The sequence below is a fragment of the Palaemon carinicauda genome, unplaced genomic scaffold (assembly GCF_036898095.1).
Source record: "Palaemon carinicauda isolate YSFRI2023 unplaced genomic scaffold, ASM3689809v2 scaffold504, whole genome shotgun sequence".
NCBI classification, from domain to species: Eukaryota; Metazoa; Arthropoda; class Malacostraca; order Decapoda; family Palaemonidae; genus Palaemon; species Palaemon carinicauda.
Genome location: NW_027171767.1, coordinates 67,125 through 90,743, shown reverse-complemented (window position 1 = coordinate 90,743; position 23,619 = coordinate 67,125). Strand labels below are relative to the sequence as shown.

Genomic DNA, 23,619 nt, shown 5'->3' with positions numbered 1-23,619 from the left:
TCGTTTTCAAGCGAAAGAGATGTTGATGTTTTTTCTCCTTTACAGGTTATGAGCTTAACCAAAATGCCAGAAGGCAGGAAAGGCCACACAATTCTGTCCCTGGAAAATAACAAAACTGGAATGAGGATATCTTCATACATATTTGTCGTAAGTATACCTAGGAAAAATACAACTTATTAAAAATTTGCTATGTTTTATAGCTAAGAAAATTTTTTTTTTCTCTCTCTCTCTCTCTCTCTCTCTCTCTCTCTCTCTCTCTCTCTCTCTCTCTCTCTCTCTCTCTCTCTCTCTCTCTCTCTCTCTCTCTCTCTCTCTATCTCTCATATCCAAGGGTACACGTAACTCCCATTGGTGCATTTTAGCAAATTGGGGACTGTTCTCTTGTATAATATAATTCATACAATTTCTTACAAATAACTCAATATTTTTTATCTACACCTGGCCACCAGTCCTTGCAATAGACTTTAATGTGCCAATGCCTTGGTGATCAGCATATATTTCAGACAAAATCTTTTCCCCATAGTGAACTAGAAATAACTACTGATCCTTTCAGGATACAACCTTGTGTTACACTTGGTTCATTCTAAATATCCTCAGACACTTCATCTCAAACACATTCAATTTCTGTCTCTCCATCACTTTCATTCCCCACAACTCCGATCCATACATCACAGTTGGTACAATCACTTTCTCATATAGAACTCTCTTTACATTCATGCCCAATCCTCTATTTTTTACTACTCCCTTAACTGCCCCCAACACTTTGCAACCTTCATTCACTCTCTGACGTACATCTGCTTCCACTCCACCATTTGCTGCAACAACAGACCCCAAGTACTTAAACTGATCCACCTCCTCAAGTAACTCTCCATTCAACATGACATTCAACCTTGCACCACCTTCCCTTCTCGTACATCTCATAACCTTACTCTTACCCACATTAACTCTCAACTTCCTTCTCTCACACACCCTTCCAAATTCTGTCACTAGTCGGTCAAGCTTCTCTTCTGTGTCTGCTACCAGTACAGTATCATCCGCAAACAACAACTGATTTACCTCCCATTCATGATCATTCTCGCCTACCAGTTTTAATCCTCGTCCAAGCACTCTAGCATTCACCTCTCTCACCACTCCATCAACATACAAGTTAAACAACCACGGCGACATCACACATCCCTGTCTCAGCCCCACTCTCACCGGAAACCAATCGCTCACCTCATTTCCTATTCTAACACATGCTTTACTACCTGTGTAGAAACTTTTCACTGCTTGCAACAACCTTCCACCAACTCCATATAACCTCATCACATTCCACATTGCTTCCCTATCAACTCTATCATATGCTTTCTCCAGATCCATAAACGCAACATACACCACCTTACCTTTTGCTAAATATTTCTCGCATATCTGCCTAACTGTAAAAATCTGATTCATACAACCCCTACCTCTTCTAAAACCACCCTGTACTTCCAAGATTGCATTCTCTGTTTTATCCTTAATCCTATTAATCAGTATTCTACCATACACTTTTCCAACTACACTCAACAAACTAATACCTCTTGAATTACAACACTCATGCACATCTCCCTTACCCTTATATAGTGGTACAATACATGCACAGACCCAATCTACTGGTACCATTGACAACACAAAACACACATTAAACAATCTCACCAACTGTGGGGGATTATTTAAGCCCACATCGTACAGGAAGGTATGGAAAAAGGAGAGCCTTGGGCTAGAAGTAAACACCATGTTTTTCTTAAAAGCTCTGGTTTTATTAGAACAACTAAACTCTTCAGTAAACATAATGAGACTTACATTAAGCAAAATAGTTATAAAATTCACACTCATAAATATGATGACTAGTAAATATCAAATACTAAATTAATTGTACTTCAATATACACTTCAAGTAAGAGAAACAGAATTAAATATATAACCAAGAAACTAACAAAAAAAACATTGGAACATGAGTTATAAAAGAAAATGGTAGTGCTATTTCAGACACACTATAAGGAAACTCCTTTCAAGTGAATAAGCAGAAAACACCTTTCTAAAGTCAACATCCTCCCGGCAATAGGGGACGAAGCCACCTATTAAAGAGCACAACTTAGACCTTATCTAAATTATACATGGCAGAAAAACACACAAAAATTAGTAATGTAGTTTTACAAAATAAACACATTAAGCTTTGCTTGACATGCACAACTGCATGACTTACAGTGACTATTATAAATCTAACTTAGTGGGAGGCTTAATTACTCTACCAGACTTAGACTTTGGAAATACATCCTCATCACTAACAGTATGGATAGGCATTTGAGGATTATCACATACATCTCTCTCAAAATCATCACAGGATGCATCAGTAGTAATCAAATCTTCAGATCTACCTACTTCAAGATTATACAATCTTTGAATGGGTCTAGTCATTTCTCCCTTTTTAGTTTTGAGCCTTACACTTCTTACAAGTCCATCTCTACCTTTAAAAACATCTACAATAACCCCAAGAGGCCACTTCAATCTAGGAAGGTTATCCTCCTTTATCAACACAAGGTCACCCTTAGACAAATCACATTTTTTATTGAATCCTTTAACAACTTGAGGCAAATTGGTTATATAATTGTTACTCCAAATTTTCCAAAAATGTTCTAGGTTCTTGTTTCTTAAAACTTCTCTTTCATTCAAGTCCCTGGAAGTCACCTTACATGGCTCAACATTTATTAAGGATTTACAATGTGGGGCTCTTCCTAGGATAAAATGTGATGGAGTGAGATAATGAATGGAATCAAGTTCATCACTCACATAGGTCAATGGTCTGGAATTAATACAGGACTCTATTTCTACTAGTATAGTTTCTAATTCACTCTTACTTACATAGTTCAGATTCAGTGTCTTTCTCAAGGCAAGCTTAACTGACCTAATGAGTCTCTCCCACCAGCCCCCCCACCAGGGAGCACGAGGGGCAATAAAGTTCCATTTGGGAGCCAAGTGGCCATACAGCCTTTGTACTTCATACCTAGCAGCTACAAAAGTCTTTGCATTATCTGAATATATAACACTAGGTAAACTTCTCCTGGCAACAAATCTTCTTATAGCCAATAAGCAGTCAGGCAAGGATAAAGATTCTGTAAGCTCTAGGTGTACAGCTCTTACAACACCACAAGTGAACAACAATACATAAAATTTCTTACTAGGACAATCAGCACAAAAGAGGGGGCCTGCATAATCTAAGCCTGTTACATCAAAGGGTGGAGAAGCCCTTATTCTTTCTTTAGGTAATGGAGCCACAGGCTGACTACAAGGTTTTGAATCATGCCAACGGCAACTTAAACATTCCTTTATTACTGTCTTAGCTAATCTCCTCATTCCTATAATCCAAAAGTTATTTCGTAGGGATGAAATTACGGTATCCACACCTGCATGCTTTAAAAACCTGTGCTGAAATCTGATCAACAGTTTAGCCAATTGACCCTTTGGAATTATAACAGGATGTTTAGTGTCATATTCCAAGTTAGAAAACTCAAGACGTCCCCTAATTCTTATTAAGCCTTTATCATCTAGAAAGGGGTCAAGATTTCTTAATTTAGACCATTGAGGGATAGCCTTTTTACCCAAAAGTACCTTTATTTCTGCAGAAAACATTTCTCTTTGGATGCAGTAAATCAACTTCAACTTAGCAAAGTCGATCTCTTCAGTAATGAGAGGGCCTGCCACTTTGTTATTACTATTTCTACAATTTGTGATAAATCTTAAGACATAAGCTGTAACTCTCAACACCTTGCTTAATTTACTGTATCGATCTAAATCTATCAACGGGTTGTCTGGCATGCCTTGTACATTAAGACAGACAGCAGTACTTTCTATGCCTATTTCATCTTTATACTTAACTGGGTTACCTTCCCTTTCCTGGTATTGGGATTCTTTTAACATACTAGGCCCATAGAGCCACATAGTACTATCCACAAGCTTGTCTGCCAACAGACCTCGTGTTATCAGGTCAGCTGGATTGTCCTTACTTACACAATGTTGCCAGCAACTTGGAGGTGTTAACTCTCTGATTTCCTTTACCCGATTAGCTACAAATAGGTCCTTCTTACTAACATCTCTTTGAATCCATGACAGAGCAATGGTAGAATCTGTCCAACACCTAACTCTAACACAGTTATCTAGGTTAAGGGTATTCTTCACAAAGTTGACTAATCGTGAACACAAAAGACATCCCATGAGTTCTAACCTCGGCAATGTAATTGTCTTTATGGGAGCAACTCTTGACTTAGAGGACACTAATGACACCTTGTATGAGCCGTTCTCCACAGGCACTCGCAGGTACACACAAGCCCCATAGCCCTTTTCAGAGGCATCACCAAACCCATGTAGTTCCATATGACTAAGCTTCCCCCAGGCCTTTGGTGAAAAATAACATCTATCTATCTGATAATTCTTAAAATGCTCACTACTAAGGAGCCATCTTTGAAACTTTAGCTTCAACTCTGATGGCATTTCTTGATCCCAAGTCAAACCCAGTTTCCAGAGTTCCTGAAAAAGTATCTTGCCATACATAACATATGGACTGATTAACCCTAAAGGGTCAAAAATCTTGGCTATCACACTAAGGATACTTCGCTTAGTACAGACTACTTCTACAAAGGAATCTGAGTTTATGCCATCAAAGGAGAAACTGTCCAGTGAGTTACACCACTTCAGGCCTAATACAGTATTGGGTTCATCAGAATTTATAAAGGGTGCCTTGTCACATAACTGAGAAGTAATTAGCAAACTATTTGATACAAGTTTTGTAAGGTCCATACTAGCATCAGCTAAAATGCTACGGGCTTCACAAAATTTATCAGCTGCTTCTACAGCAGAATCCGCACCACTCAACCAATTGTCTGTATACATGTTAGCCTTCAAATCTTGCACTACACTAGTTGGGGGATACTTATCCAAATGATGTTTGATTGTGGCATTTAACAGAAATGGGCTCGCTGTGTTACCAAAGGGTACACGTGTGAATCTCATGTGCCGTATTGTACCATCATCTCTTGGCCACAAAAATCTATGAACATCTCTGTCTTTCTCTTGTACACTAATTTGCAAAAAGGCCTTTCTTATATCAGCTGTAACAGCAATGGGCCAACGACGAAAACGAATGAGCACCTCAACTAAGTCAGGGTTGAGTGATGGGCCTGAGGACAAACAGTCATTCAATGATACACCATTGTAACAACAGGCAGAGGCATCAAACACAGGTCTTATCTTAGTACTTGAACTACTTAATTTAACTACTGGACGATGAGCCATATAGTACACAGGATTCACACCTGAAATTTCCTGCCTTGGTACCTCTTCTATTATGTGATCTGACTCATAACTATCAAACACTTTTTGATATTCTTTCTTAAGCTCCTTATCGTGTTCTAACTTAACCATTAGCCTACCTAACCTTTTATGGGCTATGGCAACATTATTTAAAAGCCTTTCCTTAGCAGAATCATCCTTCCATGGCAGTGCAACCTCATAGCGACCATTCACAAACTTCACAGTACTCTCAAATTCTTTGAAAACTTTGGTTTCACTATAACTTTCAACAAATTCCCTAGGCTTAACCCCTACAGTTTCCAAATCCCAAAAATTACACAAATCTGAATCTGAAACAGAGGAGATACACAATAATTGTGGTACAGAGTAGGTACAAGAGTCATTGGTTTTATACAGCCTGCCACTCAAGACATAACCAAAGAGAGACTTCATGGCTACGACATGGTTAATTTGGAAGGCATCTACAGGAGAAATCAGTGTCCAGTAGAAATCTAGACCAATCAGTATATCAATCTCAATGGGAGAATCATGGTGGTAATCATCAGCTAATACAACATGAGAGAAAGAGTTAAGCACTGAATCTGGTACAATAGGCCTAACCAAGGGTTGACATATTCTGGGAATCTCCGCAGCAATAATACGTACCACTTTCTTGTCAGAGTCCCACAACTTTAACTCATAAACATTTCTGTGTTCATTTTTTCCACTGCTATGACCACCAAAACTAGAGTATGGCATAGGTGCACTAGTGATCCATTGTGGTTTACACTTCTTCACAAATTTGCTACTAATATAAGACCTGTCTGCACCATTATCAAACATTACCTGAGCAGTGACAACAGTACCATCACTACCACTCACCTGAACTTTGGCAGTTTGTAAAATGGTACAGTTACCACCTTGCCCTGTTAGAAGTGTCACATCGCCAGGCTTGTCACTGCCAATAGCACCTTCCTTTGCTTCACTTTCCTCCTTCTTAAGGTTCATTTCCAGCCTAACGCCACACATTAAGGTAGAATGGGCACCGTTACACTTTGTACACCTTGTACGAGCTTTACAGTCTCTTGACATGTGTCCACTCTTCAAACACTTGAAACATAGGCCTAAACTTCTTATTTTTTCACCTCGCTCCTTTCCACTCAATTCTAGCACACCATAACAGTTTTCCGATTTGTGCTTCTTGGCACAGAAGCTGCACATTGTGTTTTCTTGCTTGGACGAAGCATGAAGGGCTGCGGCTGAATACACCTTGTCTTTAGAACTCTTATTTTCAATTTTCTTTACTTCAATACTACTCTTTCCCTTAAAAGCTTCAGACCTTTCTAATCTTGAAATTTCCTTGTCTAAGAATGTCAATAACCAATCTAAATCACTCTCATGTCCATCACCATCCCTGGCCCACTCTAGCCGCAGTTCACTTGGCAAACGGGAGAGGATGATAGGTGTAAGAAACACTTCACATTGTTTTCCTGTGATGCCTAGCGCCTCCAAACTGCGGATGTGTATTAGAATGTCATCTCGTAATTTCCACAGCTGTGCCACACCCTTGGGTCCGCTGACATTAATGTTGACCTCACCATTTAACAATGCCTGGACATGAGCAAAAATAATCCTTTCTGGCTTGTGGTAGCGTTCCTTCAGTAGTTTGCAGGCAACCTGGTAATTAGCACTGGTATGAGCTAGTCCCTTCACTACATTCCTGGCATCTCCCTCCAGCAAAGACAGCAAATAAGTGAACTTTCTAATCACTGGAAGGTCTGTTGCATCGATGTGGGAATTATATTGATCCCAGAAGGACTGCCATTGGGTCACTTCACCACTAAACTTCGGTAGCTCCAGCTTGGGTAACTTGACATTGGTGATATCGGACTGTCCACTTATACTGCCAGCTTTAGAACCAGGACACGCTGCTGCTGCTAACTTCCTTATCTGGTCTTCAGCTTGTATCCTAGGCTGCACACTTATTGTTCTAAACTCATGGGCTTCATCCAAAAGTTGTTCTAGTTCTTCTTCAGCTACCTCAATTTCTAATGCTTCTTGGACTTCATCCAACTTAGCTAGTCTCTGGTTGTATTCCTTGATAGCATACTCAAATTGACTAATAGTTGTGGTGGAAGACTCCAAAAGGTCACTCAGTGCCTTGGAAGCTCTTGTCACCCACCCTCTACATGTAGTCCTAGTCTTCTTTAACTTCTCCATTATCTTCACTGCACAACTTACTTTCTTAGAGGGAGTGTTCCCGGGTCTGGGCACCAAAATGTGGGGGATTATTTAAGCCCACATCGTACAGGAAGGTATGGAAAAAGGAGAGCCTTGGGCTAGAAGTAAACACCATGTTTTTCTTAAAAGCTCTGGTTTTATTAGAACAACTAAACTCTTCAGTAAACATAATGAGACTTACATTAAGCAAAATAGTTATAAAATTCACACTCATAAATATGATGACTAGTAAATATCAAATACTAAATTAATTGTACTTCAATATACACTTCAAGTAAGAGAAACAGAATTAAATATATAACCAAGAAACTAACAAAAAAAACATTGGAACATGAGTTATAAAAGAAAATGGTAGTGCTATTTCAGACACACTATAAGGAAACTCCTTTCAAGTGAATAAGCAGAAAACACCTTTCTAAAGTCAACACCAACCATTCAAGTACAGTCACACCCCCTTCCTTCAACATCTCAGCTTTCACACCATCCATACCCGATGCTTTTCCTACTCTCGTTTCATCTAGTGCTCTCCTCACTTCCTCTATTGTAATCTCTCTCTCATTCTCATCACCCATCACTGGCACCTCAACACCTGGAACCGCAATTATATCTGCCTCCCTATCATCCTCAACATTCAGCAAACTTTCAAAATATTCCGCCCACCTTTTCCTTACCTCCTCTCCTTTTAACAACCTTCCATTTCCATCTTTCACTGTCTCTTCAATTCTTGCGCCGGCCTTCCTTACTCTCTTCACTTCTTTCCAAAACTTCTTCTTATTCTCTTCATATGACTGACCCAGTCCCTGACCCCACCTCAGGTCAGCTGCCCTCTTTGCCTCACGTACCTTGCGCTTTACTTCCACCTTTTTCTCTCTATATTTTTCATACTTCTCTATACTATTACTCTGCAGCCATTCTTCAAAAGCCCTCTTTTTCTCTTCCACTTTTACCTTCACTCCTTCATTCCACCATTCACTGCCCTTCCTCATGCTGCCTCCAACAACCTTCTTGCCACATACATCACTTGCAATCCCAACAAAATTTTCTTTTGCTAACTTCCACTCCTCCTCTAAATTACCAGTTTCTCTTACTCTCACCTCGTCATATGCCATTTTCAACCTTTCCTGATATTTACTTTTTACCCCTTTGGTATTTTGGGTTTTTTCTACCATCGTCGTGTCCAGCTCTTATTCTCAGTATCCTATTCTCTATGCTATCTTGCTCTAGTTTAAGAAACTCGACAAACTTATAAAAGGTTGGATGGTTATGACCCAATGTTAACTGGAGACTTCGGTGCCACCCTTCTAATGAATTATTGGTCTTAGGTAGGTCGCCCTGCACTCGATCAAAAACAGTCCATAACTCGGGTTTAAAAACCGCATCTCTTCTACGACGACGGAATGGACGCCCAATCCATGTGTCCTCGAAATAATTTGTTAACTCTTCCAATTCCGGAGGCATAACATTTTGCAATGATTCAAACACATTACAAACATCGTCAGCAGGCACAAAAGCTAAGGCCACCATCATCTTACAGTGTCGACGAGTATGTTCGTCACTTTCATAAATCTGGGAAAGATTCAATGCCTGTATTTTTCTCCATATACACTGAGCAAGGTGGAAAAAACAACCGCTTATTTGCGTTCCTACAAAAACTCTTGAAAATGCATTTTGGAAAGCCTTTTCAAAATCACATAGCATAGTAGCTGGCGTCAGATCCGGGTATAGATTCAAAATAGTTCTTAATGCCTTTTCATATGAATCCTCTGTCTTATTTTGCAATAGTATATATATCACTGGAAAAACCATCCTTCACAAAGCATATGAATAACATAAAGTTGGTGGAAAAGGCGCGGAGCTACCTTAAATGTACCATCTGCAACCCAGTTTTTGTATTCTTTGAGGAGTTCAACATTTTTTCTAGTCGAAAAGATAAACATTCTATTGGTATCTTCAACCCCAGAATCGTACAATAAAAAAGGTTCTCCACTGTGTGTTACACGCAAATGTCCAGGTAATACAATATCACTGACATCATTAGGTGCTGGAATTGGCTCACCATCTCTTTTTCGTCGGCGCTTAAGAAGTATACTTAGGGAGTAAAACCGTAGCTTCATCTGGCAGAGAGATTTGAGTTTCTTGAATTATTCTTCTTGGGACATCATTAGATGCACTGGCTCGTTCACGTAGGTCAGAAACCATCTTCTTCATTGCTGGTACTGCTGGCTGAGGCACATGAGTATGGGCCTTTACATCTTCCCACAAGTTTCCGTTGATATGGATTCGACCTTTGCATCTGTCTTGTGTACAACGCCAAGACTCTTTTCCATTCCGAAGTTTTCCATCCAAACGATAGCAAAATCCATTTAATAGGATATGCTCACGTCCTTTCTCCGATAAAATCCGCTCCATAAGGCGGGCTTTTCAGTTTTAACTAAGCATATGTTTATAAACAACTGTATTCCAAAAAAGGGAATATATACCGTCCTAAGCTTGTACTATAACTGTCTTTATTTATTTTAACTAAGCAAATGTTTATAAACAACTGCATTCCAGAAAAGGGAATATATACCGTCCTAAGCATGTACTATAACTGTCTTTATTTATTCAGTGGTTGTTATTGTTAACAACCATGAATTACAACAGTAATGGTTGTAATAATAATAATAATAATAATTATAATAAGAAAATATTCTTTATATGCTAATAATAAGATACGGGTGAATGTGTGTGCATTTTTGCACTGAATTGTCCTAGTGCTGATTTATCGTTGTGCTAAATTGTCATGCGCTGAATTGATTCTAAGCTGAATTGGCAGCGCTGAACTGTCCTGCGCGGAATCGTCGGCACATGGCTGTAAATTGATACCTTTCAAAAAATTTATTGACCTGAGCAAACTGTGGTAAATGCCTAAATTGCAGTTTCACTTGTGATATGTGTAGGTTCTTACACACTTCCCGTATTTCTCTGCCGGCAATGTGAAGTAATAATGCTTTCTTCTGTGCATCTTTCATACTACCTAATACTTTTAAATACATTGTAAAAATCATCATACCACTGTTGCCATCATGTTGCAACAGAATTTGGTTCTGCAACAATGCTAAAGCACTCGGGATATCCAATGTCAGGCTGCATTTTTAATTCCTACCCATATTAGGTTAGGCTATTGAACTCTACTAAATCAACTTTGAATACTAAGTTAATTCTAACTTAGTTCCTGTGTAATATTAGTTATTTACACTTTTTGATTCTGCATGCAAAAACGTATTAGTTATGTACTTCATGCCTCTTAATGCAAAACTATTGCTTGCTTAGGGTAAATATATACCTATGCACCACACTTCTCTTTGGTCTTGAAAGATGGTTCAAGTTAAAGGGCCAGATCATACAAGTTCTCCTTAGAATTATTTCTTGGAGTAACAGGTGTACAAAAATTAGGCATATATTGGTTTGTACTCTATGGAAATGTATTAAAAAAAGTGTAATTTTCTGTTTCATGTGTTGATTGTAATGTATAAGACCCCATAAAAAATTAATGTACTTGGATCAATGTTATGATCTTAGAAAGATTGTTTGAATATTCTAGTGGTTTTCAAGCGAGAGAGATGTTGACTTTTTTTCTCATTTACAGGTGTGAAGATTCAGGCCAATCATTGCTGATTTCAAAGGGCTCAAACTACTTGTACAGTATAGTGAGTATCACATATAGATCTTTATAGCTAGGATCTCTCTCTCTCTCTCTCTCTCTCTCTCTCTCTCTCTCTCTCTCTCTCTCTCTCTCTCTCTCTCTCTCTCTCTCTCATAAAAGTTCTGCATGATATACGTTAACACTTTTAGTTAGCGTATTTAACTATTTTGTGGTTTTAGGTACTTCTGAGAAGTTAGACAAATCCCTTGAAGACATTGCAATATATAGAATTGATCTGATAAATTTGAGAAGACGACGTATTAGACGCATTATATTTTAGTTTGAAAAACAAATGCTTCGGACAACCCTGTGAAAGTTGATAATTTTATCTGTGCAATATACAATATTGTTAAATTCTTTTCATACTGAAAAATTGACACAACTTGAAAAATTTCTTATATAGGGTCTGTTAATATTGCTTGGCTAATTTTGTTTACCAAGGTCTGTACGTTTCCATATCAGAAAGTTTATGGCAGGTCACGAATATTTGTCCCCCATTATTCACCACTTCAGTTGAAAACAAATTTATGCAGTACTGTATTCTTTACCCAACATCCCTTTCACATCAAGTACAGAGCTGCAATATTTGCTTTGGTATTTTTCTCTGTATTCTTCATTTTGACCTTTTTTCTCCTTTTATTATTTTGAATAATGTTCCCCCTTTACATTTTTTCATCCTTCATCCCTCGCAAATCATAGCTTTGTTCCTTAACTGTTAGCTGCTTCTAATTTCATTATTTTTCCCTTCTATGAAACTAGCATCTACAATGCTTTCACCAGGCCTCCCTTGCTGGGTGTATCTGCGATAATTTTGGTCAAAGTTTTCTCGGCACAAAATCTCATTTTCTCGTATGTCACTATTGTAAATGCACAAACTTTACTTTGACCTCTGAAACATAGGGCAGAATTTGTCCTGCTTACCCTTCATGGACTTAATCCAAAGCTCTTAAAGCAGTGGTTTGTATGTGAAACATGTGATAACTATTAAGTGCTTCTCCGAGTAAGGGGTTTGTACCACTTTCTAAACTATAGATGGTTAAATGTATAATGTTTCAACTATTTTCTCATCATAAATCAAGAAATTTTTCTAAATAATAGAAAGGATAGAAAAGCAGGAAGGAAATACTTATAAATTGATGAGCATATAAAATGCAGACATACATCAACTAAAGTATTCATAAACATCCATCACTTTGGAACTCTGTCTGACTTGCAATAGCGTAATGGAATTTTAAGATGTATGTTGAAAAGTATAGAAATAATATAGTGTGTTTATTGAATAGGCTTTGTATTTACCTTTGTATTTACTTTACAGGCTGATAAATGGAGGAGTTAACCAAGTTAGAACATTATCCATGGTGAGTGTTCCACTTTTGTGTTTTCCTTGATACTTTTCATGTTTTCCTATTTTTCCATTACCTTAATTTGTTGGGCAAGAGCCTGCGGTCTATCAGATTCCTTATTCCTCATCGTTCAATTAGTTCATTATGCATGTTGTATAAGGTTTTCCTATTCTTCCCAGACAGTACTATCCTGCTCATAATACTAGTCTCAAGTCTCTTGTTCCTTACATCCTCATTCCCTGTCTCGAGTCTTTGCCATATAGATACATCTCCAATCATTTTCCCCAATTCCTTCTTCAAACTCTTCCTTCTATCTTATTCTCATACTGTATCAATCTTCTCACCTGATCACTCGACCTTTTTCGCAAATTCATACCTCTGCTCAATCACGCTAATGATAGCCTTTTAAAAAAACAACGAACTTCCCTCAAAAAAAAAGAAAAAGAAACAATATTTGGGTATCATTGTAGAAGCCATGAAATATGTAATGGACATAACCACAGTAACAACATATATAGAGAAAGCCATAAGCTCTTGCTGCAGTCAACAACATTTCTGTATATTGTTACTCTCGACTTGCCCATTCTGTCAGCTTTCTTATCCTTACTCATATCCATTGATGAGTACAGTCTCATATTTGCTTTTATATTGTACTTTTCTCACAGTCTTGCACTTTGAATGAAAATTTTTCTTGTCCTTGCATTCACATTTCATGACGCTATTGCCAGAGTCGATGTCCGTCTTCTTTTTCTGCACATTCAATTCTTCAGGTTAGCTTAATGATGTATGCAATCCTTTCTTTCTTTATTTCCTTTGAGGTTTTCAGGGAACCCCTTCTGTTTTTTATCCCTTTCACTAACCTCCTTTGTTTTCCTTCCTTAATGTTTCATCCTTATTTTCTCCCCTCCTTAGTTCATTGCTCAAAGCCTTCAATTTCTCTTCCATGCCACATTATTTATTTCACATTTCCAAACTGTAAAATCTAAGCTCAGTCACACTATAATTCTGGACACAGTTGAATCAGAGCCCAATGAGTAATACCCATATTAGGCCTCATATATGGCAGGATATGAAGTTATAGGGATCAGAAGAAATCATACTTTTACTTTGTTTTCATAGTTACCCACTTACATAATCACTTGCATACACTTTTACCATCAGTAATAATTTTGAAATTAACTTTCATACAGTACTATTTTCTTAAAACATATTAACCTCCACTTTTTATAGTAAAACTACTGTATTGCTAAAAAACATAGCTACATATTTAACTAAATGAAGCCACTTGATGTATACAATACTCAATCCAGTGAACTTATTCTAAATTTCTAATTCCTCAACTGACGAAATTTTAACGTACTTGCCTTTTTTGGTAGGGGTGGTGTTATGGTTTGCTATGGCTTATATTTCACACTAACATGTGCAGGTCTCACGTTCAATCATCGCTACAGTCCAGACATTTTCATATGTTCATATCTATCATTGGACCATTTTAAACATACAATTGTGCCACTCACATATGATCCCTGCACATCTAAATGTGAAATATAAGCCATAGCAAACCATAATACCACCTCTACCAAAATGCGTTCAATTTTTCTCAATACAGCAGCCTGTGTTTCTGCACTACTTGGACATAATATAATAGGATCCTGGGGACGGAAAACTACTTTCATGTTCCTGCTACTTTTCTGTACTGCCTTCTGGCTTCCTGCCTTGAAGTCCAGTGTAACAGAGATGCCTCTTCTAAGACCTGTCTTTCTGTCCCATCAGGTTGATTTACTTGCTCATTTGCTGTATATTTCATCTAGAATCTCTTGGTAAATATTACTTAATTCAGCACACATCTTGACACCATCTGTAAGCTTAGCTATCTTAACCACATATATTTTTTGACAACCTTGATGGTGGTTTACATATTTTTCATTGCTCCTTTGCTGGACAAAATCAGGTTCATTTTGTTATACTTGGATTTTCAATTCTCTTAATCATTACCAACCTCTTTCTCTTTCTCAGATTCAATATCAAAACATCACTTCCATAGATGATTTTCAACAATCCATTCATACTGTATTAGGGATTGGGGCTCTAAGGACCAGAATCTAGAATCACTTAATATATTCTCTACTTTATTTACTTATTTTAGGCACAATCATACAGTCTACAGTTTTAACTTTCCTTTTCCCATCTCTCTCTCTTGAGTTTTGCAACCATTTGTATTCTTCAAACACTAATTTTATCCACTCCTAACATTCCTTTTCCCTTTGCCCTACACATCCACGAGCAGATACACCAAAGTGTATGCATTTGCTTATTGTAGCCTTACACATTCTAGTAAAATGTTCTTGCTGAGCACAGTTTATAATATACCCCCTCCAGTCTGTGAAATCCACTTGCAATATGGAATAGTCTATTACACATTTATCTTAATATTCATTCATACTTTGCCCATTTTCTCTGCCACCAAAGCATATACTGTACTTAGTAACCACCTACATCAGAGATGGGGATCCTATTTTGTATTCAGGGCTATTTGTTTATGATTTCTTGCGAGGTCCATAGAAAATTATGAAGTCGTGGGTTAAGCGAAAGACGTCTTAATATTTTGAGGGCTTATTATTGTACACATCGCAAACAATGATAAACTTTGAATGCGTGAATATAAAATTACAGTATTATACTTTTGGAGACTCAAATAATGTTGCATAAATGATAAATATAAAAACAACGGTGCTTCATAATAATTTTCTTTTATTTTTAGCATATCTATCAAATATCTTCACATTTTTTTCTGATTTAATGCCCTGAAAAGAATTGCTCACAATGATATGTGGATCCAAATATAGATGCATATTTCAGCGCATGCCTCCTCAAAGATGGAAAAGTATCTGCCTTTACTGTATATATCATCCATAGAAGTATATAAGCGAGAGACTTTGTACCTAGCTTTCACATTCCAATCTTTGTTAGATCCATCTACTACAAACATATACTCAATTTTCATAACCTTAATTGGAATCAATTGAACTTTGAATCTCCGTCTTCCATAGTGTCTACTTCCACAACTCTTCCATTGCTTTATATAAAACTTGGTTTTCAGTATTCTTCCTCAGCCTCTGTTCATTAGTTTCCTGTACCGCACGTATTATCGTGGCATTCTTTTTCAAAAACTTTCATATCATACAGTACTTTGTATTTCCTGTATTTATAACAGAAATCATTTAGTCCTTTCATCACAATTTTTCTATTTAATATTACTTCATCCTCCTATTTAGATTAAAGAATCTACTCGTATATTTCAAGATTTACTTACAAAGACAATTGCCTTCTAACAGTCTTTAGCCCCCAGACTGCTAACTATCTTCCTAATCTATTCTGGGACTTGCCTCTTCTCTAACTAGCATCCATTGCATGTACTCCTAGATACTTAAATGAATTGACCACTTACATTCATCCCCTTGTAATTTTCTTTACTTGTTATTTCTGGTTTTCATTCTCAGCCATTATTTTTCTCTTACCTATATTCACAATATAATGCTTGTTTCTATATCATTTCATCTTATATCTTACTATATCATTTTGCACTTGTAAATAAAGTACATCATTTTCTTCTTCTTCTTTGTCTCTTCTTTTCCCAGTTCTATGTGGGGTCGATGTTTCTGGTCTGCTTTCTTCATCTACCTCTGTCCCACACTTCATCACCGGTTAATCCCTTTGATCGAAGGTCATCCTTGGATTCATGGTCTTTGAACTATATTGGCAGTGGACACACACACTTATCTATATTGATTCTTATGAATCTGGTGATCTAATTGATTTCCTTCTATATCTGATGTCAGCTTTTCAACACAAAATCAATTCGATCACTAGATACGTAGGAGTCAATATAGATAAAGAGTGTGTGTCCACCGCCAAAATAGTCCAAACACCATGAATCCAATCAGCTGACTACTACTACAACAATCACCTTCCCTAACAACAACAAGTGACCTGACGTCACTGCGATGTCACGTAAACAACTCTTTTCTTCACTGCTTATCACTATATTGCATATTTAGTTATTATACACAAATCACTTCATGTTTTTCTCACAATCTTTTTTAAATATCTATATATTAACCCTTTTTTAATAATACTGTACTGCTTCACTTAATAACCTTTCAATTATCATACTGTACTACTCTAAATTCTCTTCCTTCAAATAAAGCATTAAAATAAATCCTCTAACTAATCAGTAACCACCACTGGAGATGGAGACTGAAGGTCGGATTGCTTGAAAAAATCTTTTTGAAAATTGTTGTGGATGGGTTTAATACAGATTGTAGTGTGAAGGGTGATGCATGTTTAACGAGTAACAGATCTTTGAAATTCAAGTTTATTTACAAATACATCATTTTACACTTGTACATAAACTTGAATATCAGATCTGTTACTCGTTAAAAATGCATCACTCTTCACACTACAATCTCTATTAAACCCATCCACGACAATTTAAAAAAAAAAAATTTTCAAGCATTCCGACCTTCAGTCTCCATCTCCCATAGTGGTTACTGATTAGTTGGAGGATTTATTTTAATGCTTTATTTGAAGGAAGAGAATTTATAGTAGTACAGTATGATAATTGAAAGGTTGATTAGTTAAAAAGTACAGTATTAATGTAAAGGGTTGATATAGGTATATAGATAAGATTGGGAGAAAAACTTGAAGTGATTTGTTTATAATAAATAAATATGCAATATAGTGAAAATTAGTGAAGAAAAGTTTACCCGACGTCTCGGTGACGTCAGGTCACATGTTGTTAGTGAAGGTGATTGTTGGAGGAGTAGTCAGCCGATTGGATTCATGGTGTTTGAACTATATTGGTGATGGACACACACTCTTATCTATATCTATTCGTTTGTATCTGGTAATGGAATTGTTTTTGTATTGACAAGCTGATATCAGATAAAGAATGAAATATTAAGAAGATAAATATATTGAAAATATTAAATTTATCAGCTACTTCCACAACTCCCATCATTACATACAACTTGACTTCTGGTATTCTCTGTCATTCCCATTCTTTACATACAAGTCATTCTGTTCTATTCGCATTACGTCAATAGGACTCGAACTTCAGAAATATACATCTATCTAATCCCTCAAAAAAGTTCTTATAAACTGCTTTCATTATATAAAAACAGTGAAGTACAACACTTCATAACAGACAAACAACTATCTATTTTTTGCATTATCCATTTGTTTTGTTTCCATGAAAACTATTTGACAGTAATTGCTCTCTTTACGTTGGTTCAACTTGCGTCGGTTCTGACTTGACGTCACTTAACCTTGTGTGTTACTCGATACAAAAATGAAATTGTCTTTAACATTGTTAATCTTGCAGTGATTTTTATATGGGAAAATAATGATTAAATGCTGTACTTTTCAATTTTCATATAATTGAAGCAGGTTGTAAGTACCTGTGTTCAGTATGTGTATGGGAAATGTATGTCACTTTATTAGTTGAAAACCACCTTAACTTGGGTCTCATGGAACACCCATTCATATTAGACACAGAACCTCTACTTTTAGTTGATAAGTTTCCTATACATTGTCAAATCATCTTGCTCAAAATCTTAGTAATTTCCATTTGATCTTTCATGCCCTTTTACACTTATTGCATATTCAAAATAACTGAAATCACTTCTTGCTCTTAAGTTTACCACCTTTGACATATTTTTCTAAACATTACCACCATTCACATACATTCCTTTTTTTCAATGTCTCATTCTCTTAAACATGCATTCTACATAACCAGCAATGTACATTCATGGTTTGTAAATCTGCAGACCACAGTGTCTGCACATCCAATAACTTTTAATTAAAAGTCCAAATACTGTACTTGTTTGTTCTGGCAGAGCCTTTTACATAATAGTATTTTATGTGACCTTTCATATATTTATTGACAATGCCCTTTCTATCCGCAACCAAGACAAACTTCTACATTCACTTTTTATGACCCATTCTATTACATGTAAAATACCTTAAAGTTCAATTTTATTTCATTTTTGTATCCTATTTTTATAACATGTAAACTTGTGTGTGTGAGTGCACGCGCGTGCGAGTGTGCGCTGTCTAACATTGTGGTACCGTAAAATGTGTATACTTTTGTACATACTGGTTTTCTCAATGATTCATCCCCATGATTTATCCATGAAATTTGTCGTAACGTTCACTGGGTTATTCATTAATGACCCTCTTTAAGTCATGTACTCTGAGACACTTATATCCTCTACTATCCATATATTCACTTCGTCTATTCCTTGCATTTGCTTAGGTTTAAAACTCATGATCTTCCGCTATTTCCAATACATCATTTTAATTCCATATTCCACTTGTCCATCTTAGTTTTGTAGGAGTTTGGTGCATGCGCATTCTTCCATGTTGTTGCAGCTACTTTTTCTTACTGCCCTCTCAACTCCATCTTCTGAATCCAGTTTCTCTCCAAGCTTAACAGAAATGCTTTTATTTATTCTAATACGTAGGCATCTTATCTTAACAAGATGGCTTTCATCCACTAACAAATTTTTCTACATATCAGGCATCTAAAAAAATCCATTGCTTATCTGTGATTCTGTTTAATTACCCAATATCTGAACTAATCTCTCTTTTTTTCTGGTTCAATATCCAAATTGTAATAAAAAACTTTGTTCAACTTTTCACCTTTGCTTCCACATGTAGTTCTATCGTGTTATGATTTTTTTTTGCACAAACCTTGCAGTTTATTCAGAAACTCCAGGACAAGTCAGTGAATGAGTCGCTTCCTTTTTTCCACCTTCCACACTAACATTTATTACTCTGTTCTGTTTTCCGTTACCCTCTTTGCCTTATTCTCACTTATAATTGCTTTCAAACAATGAAATGCTTCTACTACAGTTTCTTTTCATTGTCGACTAAATGTGATCTGCAAATGGCAGTTCAGTACCCGCTCAGTTCATTATCTCATCCACCCCAGTGGTTTCACTTGCATCCACTTTATTCTTAGGACTTTCTGCATCCATCCATAAAGATTCTTATGAATTTCTGCATCATTCCATCCATGAAGACATAATGCACACTTATCTTGGACCATCTTTATTGTGATACATCACCCTATTCACTAATAACTTGCCTTACTGATGTAAAGAAATGCTATTCCAAATTACTTAACTTACATAATTAAGCTTTGATTGCTCTCCAACTTGCCTCTCTACAGTATAATACAATTAAAATACCAGTCAATCAATCATTTATCATTTCTATGGTGACATTTTTCTATTTCTACAAAAGCCACATGAAATTTTTATCCTTTTGACTATTTACAAAACTGTATAATAAGCTAAACTTTATCCACAAACCCACTCCTTATTCTAATTCCATGCTGTTCATTCCTTTAGCAATCCTTTTATTGCTTGATTGACTTGTTCAATCCTTTTATCAAACTAGAAATCCTCTCCTTGATTAACCACTGCTGAACATAGTTTCTGCACCCCCAATAACTTTTAAAACACTGAATACTGTACTATTGTTTTATGGCAGAGCCTTAAACACTTGGATAGTATTTGATATGACCTTTCATACCTTCATTCACACAATTCCCTTTCTATCCACAACAAAACAAACTTTTGCATTTCCTTTTTATGACCCATTCCATTACAAGTAAAATACATTGAAGTCTACTTTGCATTAATTTTTGTATCCTTTTTTATGACATGCAATCTCGTGTGTGTGCTGCATAGCATTCTTGATACTGTACAGTATATATACTTTTCTACATGTTGGTTTTCTCAACAATTCAACCCCATAGTATTTATATAGGAACTTTGCCGTAATATTCACTGGGTTACTCATTAATGACTCTATAAGTCATGTACTCTGAGACATTTATATCGTCTACTATCCATGTATTTACTTCGTCTGTTCCTTGCATTTGCTTAGATTTAAAACTCCTGATCTTCCACTATTTTCAATACATCATTTTAATTCCATATTCCACTGGCCAGTCTCAATTTTTAGGAGTTGGGTGCATTTTTCCATGTTGCCGCAACCACTTTTTCTTACTGCCCTCTCTACTCCAGCTTCACAGTCCAGTTTCTCTCCAAGCCAACAGTAATGCTTTCATCTCTTCTAAGACATAGCAGTCTATCTTAACAAGAGAGCTTTCATCCACTAACTAATTTTGTCTTTTGCATATCAGGCATTTAAAAAGATTCATTGCATATATCTGCCCTTTTTATTATACTGTACTTGTATTTTTGATTCTCTTAATCATTACCAACCTCTTTCACACACTGTACAGTTTTATCTTTCCTTTTCCCATCTCTCTCTCTTGAGTTTTGCAACCATTTGTACACTTCTTCAAACACTAATTTTATCCACTCCTGACCTTCCTTTACTCATTCTCTTACACATTCACTAGCAGACCAACCATTCTGTTTATGCATTTGCTTATTGTAGCCATACACATTCTAACAAAATGTTCTTGCTGAGCACAGTTTACAACACACCCCCTCCAGTCTGTGAAATCCACTTGCAATATGGCATAGCCTATTACACTTTTATCTGTATATTCATTCATACTTTGCCTCTTTTTCTCTGCCACCAAAGCATATACTGTACTTAGTAACCAACCTCCTACATCAGAGATGGGGATCCTATTTTGTATTCAGCGCTATTTGTTTGTGATTTCCTGCGAGGGCCATAGAAAATTATGAAGTCGTGGGTTAAGTGAAAGATGTCTTGATATTTTGAGGGCTATTGTACACATCGCAAACAGTTCAGGTTTTATCAAACGACCATATCTATCATTGGAGGATTTAAACATGCAATAGTACCATTCACCTATACAAGCACATGTTTGTACGAAATATAATACAGTAATCCACAGCAAACCCTAACACCATCCCTATCAAAATCATTCCATTTTTTTCTCAATATGGCAGCTTGTGTTTCTGCATTACAGAGTAGTATAGGCCATATTTCATATGGTTTTCCTGTCTCTACTAAGTAGAAATTATATAATAATAACCAGGGGATGGGCAATTTCTTTTACGTTGTTGCTACTTTTCTGTACTGCCTTCTCGCTTCCTGCCTTGAAGTCTAGTATAACAGAAATTCCTCTTCTAAGACCTGTCTTTCTGTCCCATCAGGTTGATTTACTGGCTCATTTCCTGTATATTTAATCTAGAATCTCTTGGTATATATTACTTAATTCAGCACACATCTTGACACCATCTGTAAGCTTAGGTATCTTAACCACATATATTTCTTGACAACCTTGATGGTGGTTTACATATTTTTCATTGCTCCTTTTCTGGTCAAATTCAGGTTCATTATGTTATACTTGGATTTTCAATTCTCTTAATCATTACCAACCTCTTTCTCTTTCTCAGATTCAATATCGAAACATCGCTTCCTCAATTTTCATAACAATTTCCATCCTTCATAGTGTCTATTTCCATAACTCTCCCATCGCTTTACATACAACTTGTTTTTAGTATTCTCGCTCAGCCGCTGTTCATTAGTTTCCTATATCGTATATATTATCGTGGCATTCTTTTTCAAAAACTTTCATATCATACTTTATATTTCCTGTATTTATAACAGAAATCATTCTGATCTATTCTCACAGACAACCATCTAATTTCTCAAGAAAGTACCTATAACCTGCTTTCATTATATAAAAACTGCGAAATACACTTCATAAGACGCAACTATATCGTTATCATCTCTTACGCCTATTGACGCAAAGAGCCTCGGTTAGATTTCTCCAATTGTCTTTATCTTGAGCTTTTAATTCAATACTTCTCCATTCATCATCATCTCTTTCTTGCTTCATAGTCCTCAGCCATGTATATTTGGGTCATCTAACTCTTCTAGTGCCTTGTGGAGCCAAGTTAAATATTTGGTGAACTAATCTCTCTTGGAGTGCGAAGAGCATAACCAGACCATCTTCATCTACCCCTCCCTCTTCATGATCTTATCTACATATGGCGATTGAGTAATCTGTTTCATTTCTAATCCTGTCCTGCCATTTAACTTCCAATATCCTACTGAGGACTTTGTTTTCAAATCAACTAAATCTGTTGGAGATTTTCATTTTTCATAACATGACTCGTGTCCATACAGTAACACTGATCTCATTAAACTGATATATAGTCTTGATTTTTTTTTATGTAATTTCAGGCGATTTGATTTCAAAATTTTACTTAACCTAACCTAACCCTCAAAAACCTATCGTAGGAACTTTTTCCATTTGTTTTGTTTCTTTCAAAACCATTTCTCTACTATAAAGCCATCCTTTATGTTGGTTTGACTTGGCGTCAGTTCTGACTTTACATCTCCTAACCTTGGGTATTACTCTAAATTCAAAAGTGAAATTGTTGTTAACATTGTTAACCTTACGCTGGTTTCTGTGTTGAAGTAATGATAAAGTGCTTTACAGTACTTAACAGTTTTTATATAATGTAAGCCAGTTGTAATTTATATAATGAAAGCAGGTTGTAGGTACTTTCTTTAGAAATTAGATGGTTGTCTGCGTCTGTTAAAAAGTTCCAAGTTATATTCCCGTAATGAGAATAGAACACAATAATTTCTATGTTGTAAATACAAGAAATACTAAGTATGATATGAAAGTTTTTGAAAAAGAATGCCACGATAATACATACAATACAGGAAACTAATGAACAGAGGCTGAGGTTGTATGTAAAGCGATGGGAGAGTTATGGAAATAGACACTATGAAGGATGGAAATTGTTATGAAAATTGAGGATATGTTTGTAGTAGATGGATCTAACACAGATTGGAATATGAAAGCTAGATAAAACAGTCTCTCGCTTATAGACTTCTATGGATGATATATGCAGTAAAGGCAGATACTTTTCCATCTTTGAGGAGGTATGTGCTGTAATATGCATCTATATTTGAATCCACATATTCTTGTGAGCAATTCTTTTCAAAGTTTACTTTAGCCAAAAATCACTTGTATTCAAGAATCACCGATACACATCTTGAATACCAGCTGCAAGTT

At 36.3% G+C, this 23,619-nt stretch overlaps 1 protein-coding gene across 1 annotated transcript; it reads right to left on the bottom strand.

Annotated features, from left to right (window-relative positions):
* Positions 1-2,231: 2,231 nt before the first annotated feature.
* LOC137637048 (uncharacterized) lies at positions 2,232-7,992 on the bottom strand. Its single transcript, XM_068369358.1, has one exon. It carries the CDS (start codon positions 7,521-7,523, stop codon positions 2,232-2,234), a length of 5,292 nt encoding a protein of 1,763 aa, XP_068225459.1. The 5' UTR covers positions 7,524-7,992.
* Positions 7,993-23,619: the final 15,627 nt, after the last annotated feature.

Bases quoted from the DNA above. Each gene is read 5' to 3' on its own strand.
- LOC137637048 (XM_068369358.1), bottom strand. From the start codon at position 7,523: ATGGAGAAGTTAAAGAAGACTAGGACTACATGTAGAGGGTGGGTGACA.